Source organism: Phyllostomus hastatus, unplaced genomic scaffold (assembly GCF_019186645.2).
Source record: "Phyllostomus hastatus isolate PE091 unplaced genomic scaffold, TTU_PhHast_1.1 phas_scaffold_11, whole genome shotgun sequence".
Classification (NCBI taxonomy): Eukaryota; Metazoa; Chordata; class Mammalia; order Chiroptera; family Phyllostomidae; genus Phyllostomus; species Phyllostomus hastatus.
The window spans coordinates 7,561,208-7,574,578 of record NW_025334005.1 but is presented as its reverse complement, the minus strand read 5'-3'; the positions used below and the strand labels follow the sequence as shown (position 1 = coordinate 7,574,578).

The following is a 13,371-nucleotide window of genomic DNA, read 5'->3' as shown; positions in this document are numbered from 1 at the left end:
TGTATTATTTTCAGCTGACGTGCTAAGTCACCCAGCAGTTGTTGAGTTGCTTACCATGACGTATGCTGTATTTCCTAATGAAATCAGGATGGATTGTGACTAGGTCTCAACTCCTCTCTGTCTCCATGTGACCTGAGAGAGAGAGGTCTCTGAACAGGAGGGAAGGAAGACAACCTGCAATTCTCTTCCCTGTTTGTGTAGCAGTTAATTGCTCTAGGAGAATAACGTTGCCCCCTTTTCAGAAGGGAAAGAAAGTTCTTCGAAGCTCAATAAAGAAACTTGCCCCAAACATACGTAATAAGGTGGAGTAGCCGTAATATGACCCCTGAACTGTTCCATACTCTTTTCAGTGTGCCTTTCTGCCTTCTAAGGAAAGTGGAGTGTAAGGGGAGTCATGGAGAAGATTCGAGTTTCAGAAAGCTTCTGAAGCGTATATTTGAAAGGTGCTGATGTGGGCCCCACAGAGAGAATAGGTGTTTGGGTTTTTTTTTTTTTAAGATTTTATTTATTTACTTTTTAGAGACATGGGAAGGGAGGGAGAAAGATAGGGAGAGAAACACCCATTGGTTGCCTCTTGCATGCACCCTGGCTGGGGATGGAACCTGCAACCATGCAGGTGCCCTGACTGGGAATCGAACTGGCAACCTTTTGCTTTGCAGCACAAGGCAAACTGGGCCACACCAGTCAGGGAGAGAGCAGGTGTTTCAACAAGTGGTTATGCCTCCCCACTGACAAGTCCTTGCATGGGAATGTACAGCCTGTGTGAATGGCTGCAGAAGGCCCAGAGATTTTTAAAATTTGCCCTCCGTCATAGGGCTTTGCTTTTTAAGCAGCAGGACACTGAATGTCAGGTCCTGTCTTGGGTACGTCTATTGGATTTCTCAGGCTTAGTGTTCACTTTCCCCAGTGTTCTCCTTTTTCCAGGTACTTCTGAGTTTTCCTCTCCACCTTCTAGGTCCGTGGCTGATTCATGTCGCTCCTCACTGTCACCCTGTGTGCTGATCAGATCCCCCTCCTCTGCCTCCCTTACAGCCCGATTGTACTCTCGCCTGGTGTGGCCACCTTGTCTGCAGACGGGAATGGACTTCCAGTGGCCTCCCTGAGAGAGAATGGGGCCCATTCCCTTGTCTCCTGTAACCATCCGTGGACCTGACCTGCACACCACCCAGCCCTGGAGGAATCTGACCCACCTGTGCAACCCTGACTTTTCCTCCAACCCTTCTCTCCTGGAGTGCCCAAACCAACCTGGCTTCTCTTTCTTCCCCCTCTGCTGTGTCAAATTTTGCCTCGCACCTTGGGAAGCCAATGATTTGAGACCTTCCCAAGGTGCTGTATTTTCTACCTCACGAGTACTCTTCTCCCAAAAATTGCATCGTACATTTTTTTAGGAGGGGTTTCTTTAACAAAGCAAAGGGATTCTTCCAAGTTATGGCAGCAATAAGGTTTGGACTTGCGTCTTCCACCTGGAAGGATCCCAGTTCTCACTGTTTGCTATCCCCGTGTCCTGAAAACATGAGGGATTGGCAGATGTCGTTTTTGGTCCGGGGAGCTGACTTGTTTGAAATTCAGCCTTCAATTAAGCTCAGTATGTTCAGCTTGGCGGCCACCCCACCCCCGATGCTCTCACGTTTACTTTCGGCGGTGCCAGCGCGATGCTGTCGTCTGAGGGCACCCTTCGCAGAGGTGGAGAGTGAGGGGTGTTGCTTTTCACGGTCAAGTCTTGGAAACTGGTTGCTCGGTGTTAGAGTCGTGCTTTGTGAAGCCGCTGCCTTGAAGCCAAATATGCTTTGCTTTTAAACAATGATGTTTGACACTTAAAGTTGGGCCAGGGACAAGGTGCTCGAGTCTCCGGCTCCGGAAGTGCTTCATTCAGACTGGTGCCAGCCTTCAGTCAGTCATTTCACGTGTTCCAGAGGAATTTCTGTCATTCTGTGTGATGTAAATATGTTCATGTGTCTCTCACGAAGTAGGAAGCTAGACGTGGAGGACATTCTAACCTCACAGAATAACCCTGATCTAGGCTAAAAATTAGGTTAAGAGACATTTGCTTACCTGCAAATGAATCACAGTAGTGATACGCTCTTCCCACGTCATCGAGAAACCTGCTGGTTCTGTATGAGTCCTGGGAGAATCTTAGACCTTTGGGGTGAGGACTAAGTTGATCTCCATTAAGTCTGTCTGCCTAGCAGGTAGGCTTGCCACGCTTTGACACCTCCCCCTACCCACTCTTGAGGCTGGGCTTGCCCTGAGAACATCCCAGAGCAATTTGGTGTCACTTGTGTGACCTTCGGAATTCCTTCTCTCCGGGGCTGAGTCAGCTGGGGGACACCAGGGACTACTGAGTAGCTCTTCCTTCTACAGGGTTAGTGAGCTTGACAGGTTCTTTGTGTCTCCCCCCGCCGCCTGCAAGTTCTTGTCAGGGAGAAAGCAAAGCAACAGCCAGGACATTTTCAAGTGTAGTGACTCTGCTGGCCCAGTGGTGAGTCTTTTTGATTCCCCACTGGTCCCTGCCAGTCGGATTTACTAATATATTTCAGCATTGATTTTAATGCTTTCTAAGACGGGGTGTGTACCCTCACCCAGGCTCTGCCCACTGGCTTCCTTTGCAAAGGCTGCTTACTCCCAGTCATCGCCCAACACCCAGACGGAGCCCAGGGGGCGCCCTCGCGCCCTTGGCTGTGAAGTCGATTGCCGTCTGGCTCCTGTAGCAAGGCCAGACAAGCTCTGATCACAGGCTTTTGCTCTGTTGAGATGGAGGTCTAGGGCTCGTAGTTTGGAATACAGTAAGTGAAGAGTTTTGTTGTTTGTATGTTTTTAAAAATGTAAACTTGATTATTTTATTGCTATTTAAAAATAAATGACTTTATATTGATTGTGAAACAGTTCTGGCTCTATTTCCCTGCAAAGCACGTAGTGATTGGGTGCCACCATGTGGTGGCTTTTGTTTAGGTTTTGGAAAAGGGGTTTAAATCTTTTTTAAACGTGTGCTGGCTCAGGTGGATCAAAAGTTCTAGTTTTTGAAAATGGCTCGACTCTCGGAGTGCGGTGTAACCATATTTGAGTTGCAGGGCTGAGTGCTCCCCCCAGAAGAATTTGGCCCCCTCGTTGACAGTACTGGCTCCGGGGGCAATGGGGTGAATCGCTGTGACAGTGTCTAGACTGCGGGGCACACGAAACTGTCGTCGGAGAGGGTTGCCGACGGGATCTCTCAGCTGGAAGTCACATTCCCGCACCCCGGGCTCTAGAAGCCAGATCCATCTCCCCTCTCCTTCGTGTCCCGTCCCACGTCCAGACCCACGCTGCCTCCCTTCCCCAGGACCTGGACCTGCACGGGGATGTTATCTCTCATTGTGCTTTTTCTTTCCTCGTCTGGATAAACAGAAGAAGGTCATGATCATGATCTGCTGTGTCATCCTTGCGATCATCTTAGCTTCTACCCTTGGGGGCATATTTGCCTGAAAAAGGTGAGCGGTCTGTGGGGAGGGTGAGGCCTGCCTTCGTCTACCTGACACGCTCGTGTCCTGCGGGCACTCGCTGTCTGTCACCAGGTGCCCAAATCCGGCGGGCAGGATCGGGTGTTAGAAGAGACGCTTCCTAGTGAGAAAAGTGAGCGAGGAATGAGTTGGTAGCAGGCAGACAGGGAGACAGAGGTGGCGACCTGTGTTGCACCAGGTCTGGTGGCAGAATGCCTTGTATAAGGGTGGTGAGCTCTGGTGGCAAAATTTGGGCCATGCCACCTGGGAGTGGCCAAAGGATGAAGAATTGGTTCTTGCATTAGAAGCACCCTGAACTCTTTGGAAGAGGGCCACACAGCAAACCGGATGTCAACATATTTCCTCCATTACAAGGTTAGGACAGATTAACGCAGCCTTGTGAGTAGCCTTTCGCCTCTGCAGGAAGGGGTTAGTGATCCCTATCTCGAACACCTTGCTGTGTAATATTTGATTTTTCCCCTCCACTTTTCTGTTATCTCCTGTAGCCCTCGCAGCTGGATCCACGACGGGCAGTTTTAACCCTCCTTCCACCTCGGTGGTGCCATCACTTCCCACTGCGGACTCCTCAACAGCGACTCCCCTTTCCATTACCAAACCTCCTACAACACAGGGCATCAACCATCAACCACCTACAGAAAGTTGTGCAGGGGGAGCCTTATGACAGTGCAGAGCTGGGTGGCGGGCAGGCGTGAAGGAACAGAGTGCAGAAACACCAGCCAGTTGGAAAGACGGTTTACAGGAATGGGCTGCAGGCTCACAGGCACCTTGGTCAGGAAGTGAAGGCAGACACGGCAGCACACCTGGTTCCTCAGGATCTCGTGTTCAGTGCCGCAAGGTCACCAGGGTCAGGACACTTTGTTACTTCCTTCAGGTTCTTCTAGGTCTCACCCTTCCCCGGCCCCGTCTGCCTCCTCCTTCAGGCCTCACTGGCCTTCAGAGGGGAGTGCTCAGTGGCAGGCACCACGCACGCCGCGCTCAGTGCTGTGTCCTGTGCTCAGCACAGCGCCTGCTGCTGACAGGCGCTCCAGTGTCTGTCGACCTCATTACCTGTAGTTAAGATCTGGTTTCTGCTCACGGACAAGTCCTTGGGTTTGCTTCTCAACCCCTTTAAGGCACCAGTGGAAAATGGTCTGTTAGTACCAGAGGCTGCATGAAATGCCTGGAGTGGGTTGATCTATTTATGTAAAAGTGAAACAGGATCCCCCTTACAGCAACTTACACTCTGAAGTCCTCTCTCTGTGGGGGGTGATGGTGGACTTCTGTCGGTGGCCTCTCACTCTGCTAAGATGCTTGGCCCCAGCATGGTGGTCCACTGAACTGAACATGGACCCAGAACACAAGGGATGGGTTTAGAGCGCAGTTGGACTCACGGCAGTCAGCAGTACTGTGCGCTGTGAGGGAGGAGCTGGAGGTGTTTGGTGGGAAAGGGGAGGTGAGACTCGCACTCACCTCCCCTTTCCCTGGTGCACGTTGCTAGCTGAACCTTTGTCGGCCAGCAGTGTGTGCCCCCAAAACTGTTCCACACACTGTCCCCAATTCAAGGTCCATGTTTGTTCTATGCAATTTAGTAATTAATTATATTTCAAGAGGTTAATGAAACTTACACTAAAAATAGCATGCAACTTTTGAGGACCACACAACTGTTGAGATAAATGTGTACTTTTGAAAGTGAATGACTTTCTTTGCAGGGGATCTTGTAAAGAAAGCGGGATAAAAACATTTGACATTGTAGTCAGTGTATGGTCTACCCACTTTCAAAAACAAGTGGTTTAATATTTCTGTCAATTTGTACTTCCTTTAGTTTGAACAATGGATAGAAAGCTACTACTGAACAATAGTTTAATCTTGGTAAGGGCACAGGGAGCTGCAACTTCGGGGCCCTCATTTACCCAGCAGTCACTGCTCCAGTGTGGCGTGGCGCACGGCACTGGCCTAGGACCTGCAGGGACACAAAAGCAGAGCCACTCTTCCTCCTCGATGAACCTCAAATCTGGGCAAGGCCACACAATTTCCACTTTTATCAGTTCCTTTTGCTAAGAGGCCAGGGTGTGTTCCTGGACATACTGTTCAACGTCCCCGCCTCGGAGATTGAGAGAAGATGGGTAGCTGGGCATAAATAAATACCTGTTGGATTAACCTATGTACTGTCATTTTTTTCTTTGCTTTCCCAAAAACATTAGTGTGTTTTTGTAAATAGTAAAACGTTACAGAAACTGGCTTCTGAAACATGCGCATGTGAAAGTTGGTGTGGATATCAAGTCCGACTTGCATCAGAGGTGGGAGAGGCAGCCGCCGGCCGTAGCCCTGCAGACCCTCGCCGTACAGCCAGGGAGGGCCCGGGCTCCCGAGAGCCCCGCAGGCCTGCTTCTTCATCATCGGAGGGATTAAGGGTGACCAGTGAAAAGTTACAACCGCCCTGGCTGGTGTAGCTCAGTGGATTGAGCTCAGGCTGCGAACCAAAGTGTCGCAGGTTCGATTCCCAGTCAGGGCACATGCCTAGGTTGCAGGCCATGACTTCCAGCAACCGCACATTGACGTTTCTCTCTTTCTCCCTCCCTTCCCTCTCTAAAAATAAATAAAATCTTAAAAAAAAAAGTTATAACCAGAGCTGATACTCAAATTTTATTTAATATAAATATAATGCACTCAAAAAAACAGACACAGTACACCTTTCCAGAAATCGTCCACAGCGCTTGTACGCTGCTCCTTGGTTCTGACATCGGAGCTACCCAAGGCCTCTCAGGGCAGGCTGAGGGAACACAAGTGCAGACTCCTCCTCCCTGTGGCTTTACTTCTCGTATTCTCACTACACGCGTTCGGGCAGGTAGAACTTGCCCCAGTATCGCCCCTTCTGGGTCAGGTCGTAGGGGCTCAGCACCTTCCGTATGCCCAGCATGTTGGCGGTGGCTATGCGCTCAAAGGTCCAGGGGTTTTGGTTGTTACGTTCTCGCTCCTCTTGGTCTTTCCGCATCTTCTCTAGCATCTCACGGCTCACCGCCTTTGCTGGGAAGGGCAACTTGTGGGCGACCTGGCTGAGGAAACCTTCCACCTCTTTGAATTCACAACGTCCCCCCATCTCTACTATGAGGCGGCCAGTCCTCACGGGAGTCACGTAGTGATCAATGGCGCCTTTGCCTCCCCCCATGCGCTGTCCCATACCCTTGCGGGTGATGGGCTTGAAAGGGGCTGGTACTCGCCACAAGGCAAACATGTTCTTGGGGTCCATGGAGCGGTTGATTGTCAGGCGCATCATTTCGAAATGGCCCCAGTGGAGGTAACCGCCACCCAGTGCCTAAAAGTGAATGGAAGAATCAGAAGCACGTGGGGATTTAGATATCTTCTATGGGCTCTGTTCTTAGGTCTTTTATGGCAACTGCGCCTTCAAAAGTATTCATGAAAATAAGAGTTCTAGTAAGTACCATGGAAAGCCCAGGACTGAGTAATGAGTGAGAACAAGGGTGGACCCACTTCACGGGTAGCCAGGAAAGGCCTCTTTGAGGGGGTGACATTCAAAGCTGAGGCCAGAACAGTAAGAATGAGACAAAGGAGGAGGGAAAAGTGTTGCAGGCAGAAGAGTGGTGTCAGCGAAGGCTGGATGAGCCGGAGAAGCCAGTGTGGCTGAAGGAGAGTGAGGAATGGGGGCTGTGGGCATGAGGTTCTGAGAGGCAGGCAGGGGCTGATCGTGGGCTGTGGGGAAAGGACTTTAAAACATCGCTCTGGCTGCCCGATGGCAAATAGAGCCTAGTCCACACCCATTTGTGTAGCTACTGACATTCAAGCCTTCATGGAAGCCGCTGAGTAAGGGAACAGCTGCCTCACATCCTAAATACTGCATAGTTTTATTTTTCCAGAGGCCTGAGAAGATCTCATAGTCTGATTATGGAGTAAGTTAGGTAGCCTCTTTCTTGCTCTGCTTTTACGTTATTTTTACTCTACATTAAAAAAAAATTCACAACTCAAAACATTTACTGATTATTGCACATCAGTTTAAAGAGCAACAGGTGGCAGTTTTAATAACACCAGTGAAAGCAGGGACTCAAAGAGTCTGAGATTATGTTGATCCCTGGCTCCCACCCTGCAGTTGCCTGATGCTGAACTCAACTCACCAAGATCGCAAAATTGCCTTCTGTGAACTCAGTAGCTTCCGTCGAAGGTCCCTGTATGTCACGTAAGTTTTTGGGTTCTCTTCTGACTTTTGGCACAAGTGGTACCCTTTCAACGAATCTCAGCTTTGGCTTTTCAGGAATGGAAACATCTAGAAGGAGCACAATTAAGGATAAGTGAACTGCACATCTCAAAGGATTCCTTTTCTTCCTGGAAAGATTTGTAGCAACCAGGAGAAAGTGTTAAATAAAAGTTACTGTGGAACTTTTGTATAGTTCCAAAACTATGTCAGTTTTTTCTTGTGGATGCTGTTACTGACACCGGGATCCTCTGGCTATGACAATGGCTAGTGTAAATGTTTGTGAATCTTTGAAGATAGCAAAGTTTTAGCCTTCAAACCCAAATGCATTTATCAAATGCCTACTCTGTGCCAAACACTCTACAGGGACCATTTGGGACAGGACAGAAATGTAAGACTCACAGAAGAACACTAGCCGACATTTTTTTTTAAAAGTAGTGCTAGAATTGAGCTGAATGCTTTACATGCATTATCTCATTTAATCTTTTAAAACAACTTTATAGCCTTGGACTTTTTTAGGGCTTCCTTTTTAAAAGTTTTGAACTTTTTAGTTTTCCACACATATATCAAAGGGCCAAATAAAAAAAAATGCACAGCTCATTGAGCGCAGGCTGCGAACCAGTGTCGCAGGTTCGATTCCCAATCAGGGTATGTGCCTGGATTGCAGGCCATGACCCCCAGCAACCACACATTGATGTTTCTCTCTCTCTCTTTCTCCCTCCCTTCCCTCTCTAAAAATAAATAAAATCTTTTAAAAAAAGGAAAAAAAAATGCACAGCTCAGTGAATTATCACAGAGTGAATGCTTAAGCACACCCACATAACTATCACCCAGATCAGGAAGCAGAACATGAGGCAGGTAGTATTTTTAATCTCCATTTTACAGAAGAGGGACTGCAAGCCTAGAAACATATTATAATTGGGTTTAGGCCATTCAGTTAACACAGCAAAGCCAGACAGTGTGACTCTTACAAAACAAACCTACATTGCATCTGTGGATGTTAATGGGGGTAGTGGAAAGAATACTACATTGTACCCGGAAAACACTTAAGTTCTCCTGCTCTGCCACATTCTCTTTGGGCAGCTTATGACCTAGGACTCCCGAGGTCAGTGCTCTTCCCTCTCCTCAGGCAGGGGTGCTCCGTTAGAGACTTGCACACGTCCTACCACATGCAGTGGCATGCAGGGTGAGGGTGGGTGGGCTGAAATGCAGGTCAAGACACCCTACGTCTATCATGTCTGGTGTTTTGGGGAAAAAATTAACTTGTAAATCATTTCTACAGTAAAACAAGCACAGCTCTACGATGGAGTCAAATATAAAACAGAAAACTTCAAGGAAGTATCAAGTTATTAACAGGCTATTCAGAGTTACAGAAACTGCCCCCCACCCTCCAAGTTTCTATATGAAGCTAGAGAAACAGTAATGCTTCCTCTGGTCTACAGGCCCATATGTATTTCTGGAGCAAGTAGCAGTGTAACAATTACGTGTAGAAGGCTCTCAGAGGTCCGGGCCCCTTGCATTTTTGCGATTTCCAATATATTTTTTTAAAAAAGGGAAATCAGATTTACAAGATTGCCACTTCAATATTTACATATTGAATACATATTTACATACTTTTACACATTAAAAGTATTAACAAATTAATACTTTTCACATAATCTTGTTAAGTGGCTGCATATATGTAACCTCGTTTGGAGAGAACATCTAAAGTCTAGATTTGAGGCCCACTGGCCCTAAAGCTGAGGGTGGGCATGGGGGGCATTCCCGTTGTACATTTGCTCCGTAAACGTAGGGACCTTTTTGGCTCTGCTTTGTTCTTTAACTAGAACACTGGTTGGCATACAGAAGGCCCTCGATACATATTTATTGAATGACTGAATGGAGAAGGAAAGCACAAGAACGTCCCGTCTTCATCCCAACCCCGCGCTGGGTTCCACCAGACAAACCGCTTACGAACATGAACAGGAACATGAACAGGACAAATCAGCTCTCACCCTCAAAAGTCGGCACCGGGAGCAGCGTCTTCAGGCCAGCACTGGCGGGCGGCGCTGCCCAACAATCTGTACAGAGACAAATGAAATTAAACGAGGAAGGCGACTCTGGGCCAAAGGCACTCCTGATGGAGGTGTCTTAAGGGGTGGGACGCGGTTCCACTAAATGAGTTCGCAGGCTCAGGCGCCCAAAGAGATCACCCAGCCGGGGTCTCTGGGCACCAACCTCCCTAGGCGGCTGGAACCTTTTTGCACGAACCGTGTGGCAGGAGGGGCGGCAGCAAAGCGCAGCCCCTACCAGCGCTCCGGCAACCAGTCGCAGGACTTCTTTGAGTTTGAGCGATAAAGGATAAAGCATGGGGTGGAAAAAAAGGACTGCCTGTGGGACCGAGAGGACTTCTGACCTGATAAAGGCACCCGCAGGAGGGGCGCGCTGGCGCGAGCCAGCAAACGCCACATGGTCACGCGTGTCCAGCCGCGCCGAGCTCCCACAGCGACCACGGAGGTTACCTTCACCCGGAGTGTGGCACTGTACAGCCCTGCTGGAATTCCCTCTCACCACTCTCCGTCGGGCCGGAAGTTGCATTTGCGCGGGTCCCTTCCGCAGAGAGTCCCCACGGAAGTAGAAGAAACCCGAGCTTCCGGGCATGGGTTCCGGTTCTGGCTCTTGGTGGTCTGGAAGGGCTTCCCTTTGACGCTCTGGGGTCTGCACCCAATCTGGGGTCTTTTCTAGATGAGGGTGGCAGGTCGCGGAGTTTTCTCTGCAGATTAGTGTGCTGAGAAAACCTGGATTCACATAACAATTTGGTTATGTTAACCTGAAAGTAAAAAAGCCTTGGCGAGAGGCAATGACCTTTGAAATCCAAAAATAATTATAATTCTGCGAAGCAATGTTTTAGAAAGAAACCCAAATCGTATTTAAATTGAGAGGTGAAGGCAAGGCGTATTCACGAGAAAAGGAAGGGGAATGATTACGTGACTAGAAGGCAAGACTTTATGTAGGTACAGAGAAAGGACACAGTGACGCTAATTTTAAATGTTTTAAATTTCAGGTCAATATTTACAATGTCTGCTTTCCTGTTTTCTTTGCAAATAGTTGTTTGCAATACAGAGCTGCTGTAGGCCCAGTACAAAAGTTATTTTGCCTGGTTTTGACCTTCCAAAGGTTTGAGGAGTAAGAAGTGCAAGGCACTTCCTCAGGAATTTCAGCTCTGACTTCATTTTAAAGTGGCTTCATTCATGTTATATTTTACAGTTCCTTACAACTCACTACATTACACCACTTTTCTAGGGTGCCCCTCAAAGACTAATTCATCATTGTATTAATATTTACTGAGCGCTTGCCATGTGTCCAGCATGTACAACAAATCCACAAGATAAATCATTACACCCATTTTTGCAGATTCCATCTGAGCATCAAGGACTTGATTTCCTCAGGTTTGCAAACAGGACAAGCAGAACTTGAACACAGTCTGTGTGACTCCAGAGACTCCAGTGATTGGAGAATATCATAACTTGATATCAAGTTAAAGTTGTAATTATTCCAGGAGGTTTTTGGGCAAATCATTTATATGGGCCTAAAGCTTTTTAATGTTTAGAACAAGAGTGGATCTTTTTCTAAGCTTCTAGGACACAAATGGGATTAGCAAATTGAGACAGATGTCTATTGTGTTTAAATTGCATATAATTTTTAATGAGCAAAAAGTACTTGGTAGCAATCTTCCTCCCTCTCTCCTTTGGAGCTTCACAAATTTGCATAACTGACCGCATCCCTAATTAAAGTTTAGGCGTTACCCGCCACGGCCAGTAGAGGTCACAAAAGTGCTTCTAATTAGTCACTGAAACAACCAAAATGAGGGCTTGGGCACTATGCCTTCTGCAGTAATGACCATGGCTACATTTTATTAAGGTACTACTCAATGCGGAATTACAACTTGTAGTAGATCTCAGGTCAGTATCACTTCCCTGTCTCCCACCCCTGCAGTTACAGATGAACACACACAGAATTACTAGGCACGTAGCTAAAACAAGGTTTTCATACATGAAACCAACCTGTGACTGTCTCCCTCTTCACTGTTTCCCACACTGCTCTTGTTCCTCCAATTTCTATCATTAGAGCAAAAGTTGGGGGCAGGACTTTTTAAAAAATTTTTTCAATTGTAGTTTATTGATTATACTATTACAGTTGTCCCAATTTCTCCCCTTTGCCCCCCTCCACCCAGTACCCCTCACTCCCTCAGGCAGTCCCCTGCACCATTGTTTATGTCCCTGAGTCATTCCTGTAAGTTCTTTGGCTACTCTGTTTCCTATGCTTTACACTTCAATGGCTATTCTGTAACTACCCATTTGTACTCCTTAATCCCCTCACCTCTTCACCCATTCCCCCACACTCCCTACCCATCTGGCAACCATCAAAACCCTCTCTGTGTCCATGATTCTGTCTCTGTTCTTGTTTGCTGAGTTTGTTTTTCAGATTCAGTTGTTGATAGATGTGTATTTATTGCCATTTTATTGTTCATAGTTTTGATCTTCTTTTCCTTAATAAGTTTTCTTTAACATTTCATATAATCATGGTTTGGTGATGACGAACTAACTCCTTTAGATTTTCCTTGTCTGGGAAGCTCTTTTTCTGCCCTTGGGGGCATGACTCTTGTGTGTGTGCAGGCACACACATTATTTTCGTTGTCTAATTTGTGGTTAAATAAGAAAAAAAGTCTTTGTTTAAAGTAGTTTTTCCCATTTTCCAGTTGCTCATGATTATGTATTGAATGAAGAAAACTTAAAAAACAGAGGAGCAAGCAAAATCAGTCATTAATAATTCTATCACACAGGGATAACCACTATACCTGTCTGGTATAGGTGTAGTTATATGATGCTGTGCCATCTGCTTCCTTCACATGAATGTCTTTTCATGTCAGCAAGTGTTTATTCTCTACATGAGTTTTAGTGACTTTTCAGTATCCCACCATATCTCCTCTGGGACATTTTTTCCACATCATAAACGTTATGTTATGTTATGTTATGTTATGTTATAGCAGTATTCACCACTCCCTAAGGGTTCCTTCATTACAGTAACAGTCCTAGCCTTTTTGGGGGATATAGTGACTTACCTAGTAGGTACGTTTAGGATGGGGATCTGGGCCTGTGTGGTTCACACCTCTCTCTCCCGGAGCCAGACTGGTACCAGAGCGCAGGTCTTAGCTCTGAGATGCAGGGTCAGGGTGGGGGCAGGAGACCTGTGACAGGGCCGTTAGGTCTGTCTGCTATGGGGTTCAGTGTGTATATGTGTATATATGCACACACACTGCATATCTAAGGCATATATACTGTAACTGCATATCTAAGTTTCATACTTTAATTGTCCCATCATTTTGACTCTTGCATATCTGTGTCCACTTATCATTCTCCCTTTTATATAACTTTCAGAATTGGGATTTTTGGGGGGGTCAAAGTTGAGTGTATTCTAGGTGTTTTGATTCAAATTTTCATATTCTTCTCTAAAAAGTTTGTGCCATTGTTGACTTTTAACAGTAGAGATTAGAATTATGATTGTCTTTTAAAGTTTTCATGTATACATATGCCAACACATATTGTGAGTTTATAGATTTATCTATATTTAGTGTATAAAATTATATATATTTATATGAGGTGGGATTATAGATGTATATCTACATTTACTATCTAAAATATATTATATCAAATT

At 46.7% G+C, this 13,371-nt stretch overlaps 2 protein-coding genes across 5 annotated transcripts in view; one reads left to right on the top strand and one right to left on the bottom strand.

Moving 5' to 3' along the window:
- The window catches only part of STX3 (syntaxin 3), a 41,930-nt gene extending 36,024 nt beyond the window's left edge, over nt 1-5,906 (top strand). The window contains exons 10-11 of one of the 4 annotated variants that reach the window (XM_045854934.1): nt 3,382-3,464; nt 5,675-5,906. In XM_045854934.1, coding sequence (XP_045710890.1) covers nt 3,382-3,459 — 78 coding nt within the window. In that variant the 3' untranslated portion in view covers nt 3,460-3,464; nt 5,675-5,906. Of the gene's footprint in view, nt 1-955; nt 2,881-3,381; nt 3,465-3,979; nt 5,620-5,674 lie in introns of those variants that run through there. The other 3 variants (XM_045854933.1, XM_045854932.1, XM_045854931.1) reach the window with 3 other exon arrangements.
- Nucleotides 5,907-6,090: 184 nt separating this feature from the next.
- Nucleotides 6,091-10,246, bottom strand: MRPL16 (mitochondrial ribosomal protein L16). The gene is made up of 4 exons (XM_045855203.1): nt 10,073-10,246; nt 9,672-9,737; nt 7,601-7,749; nt 6,091-6,786 (listed from the first exon to the last, which is right to left on the bottom strand). Exons 1-4 carry the CDS (start codon nt 10,125-10,127, stop codon nt 6,301-6,303), a joined length of 756 nt encoding a protein of 251 aa, XP_045711159.1. The 5' UTR covers nt 10,128-10,246; the 3' UTR covers nt 6,091-6,300.
- Between the last annotated feature and the right edge of the window lie 3,125 nt (nt 10,247-13,371).

Bases quoted from the DNA above. Each gene is read 5' to 3' on its own strand.
- MRPL16 (XM_045855203.1), bottom strand. From the start codon at position 10,127: ATGTGGCGTTTGCTGGCTCGCGCCAGCGCGCCCCTCCTGCGGGTGCCT. The intron at 9,738-10,072 runs GTCAGAAGTCCT...GTCTCTGTACAG, and splicing joins CCTGCGGGTGCCTTTATCAG to ATTGTTGGGCAGCGCCGCCC. The intron at 6,787-7,600 runs GTGAGTTGAGTT...ATTCACTTTTAG, and splicing joins AAGGCAATTTTGCGATCTTG to GCACTGGGTGGCGGTTACCT.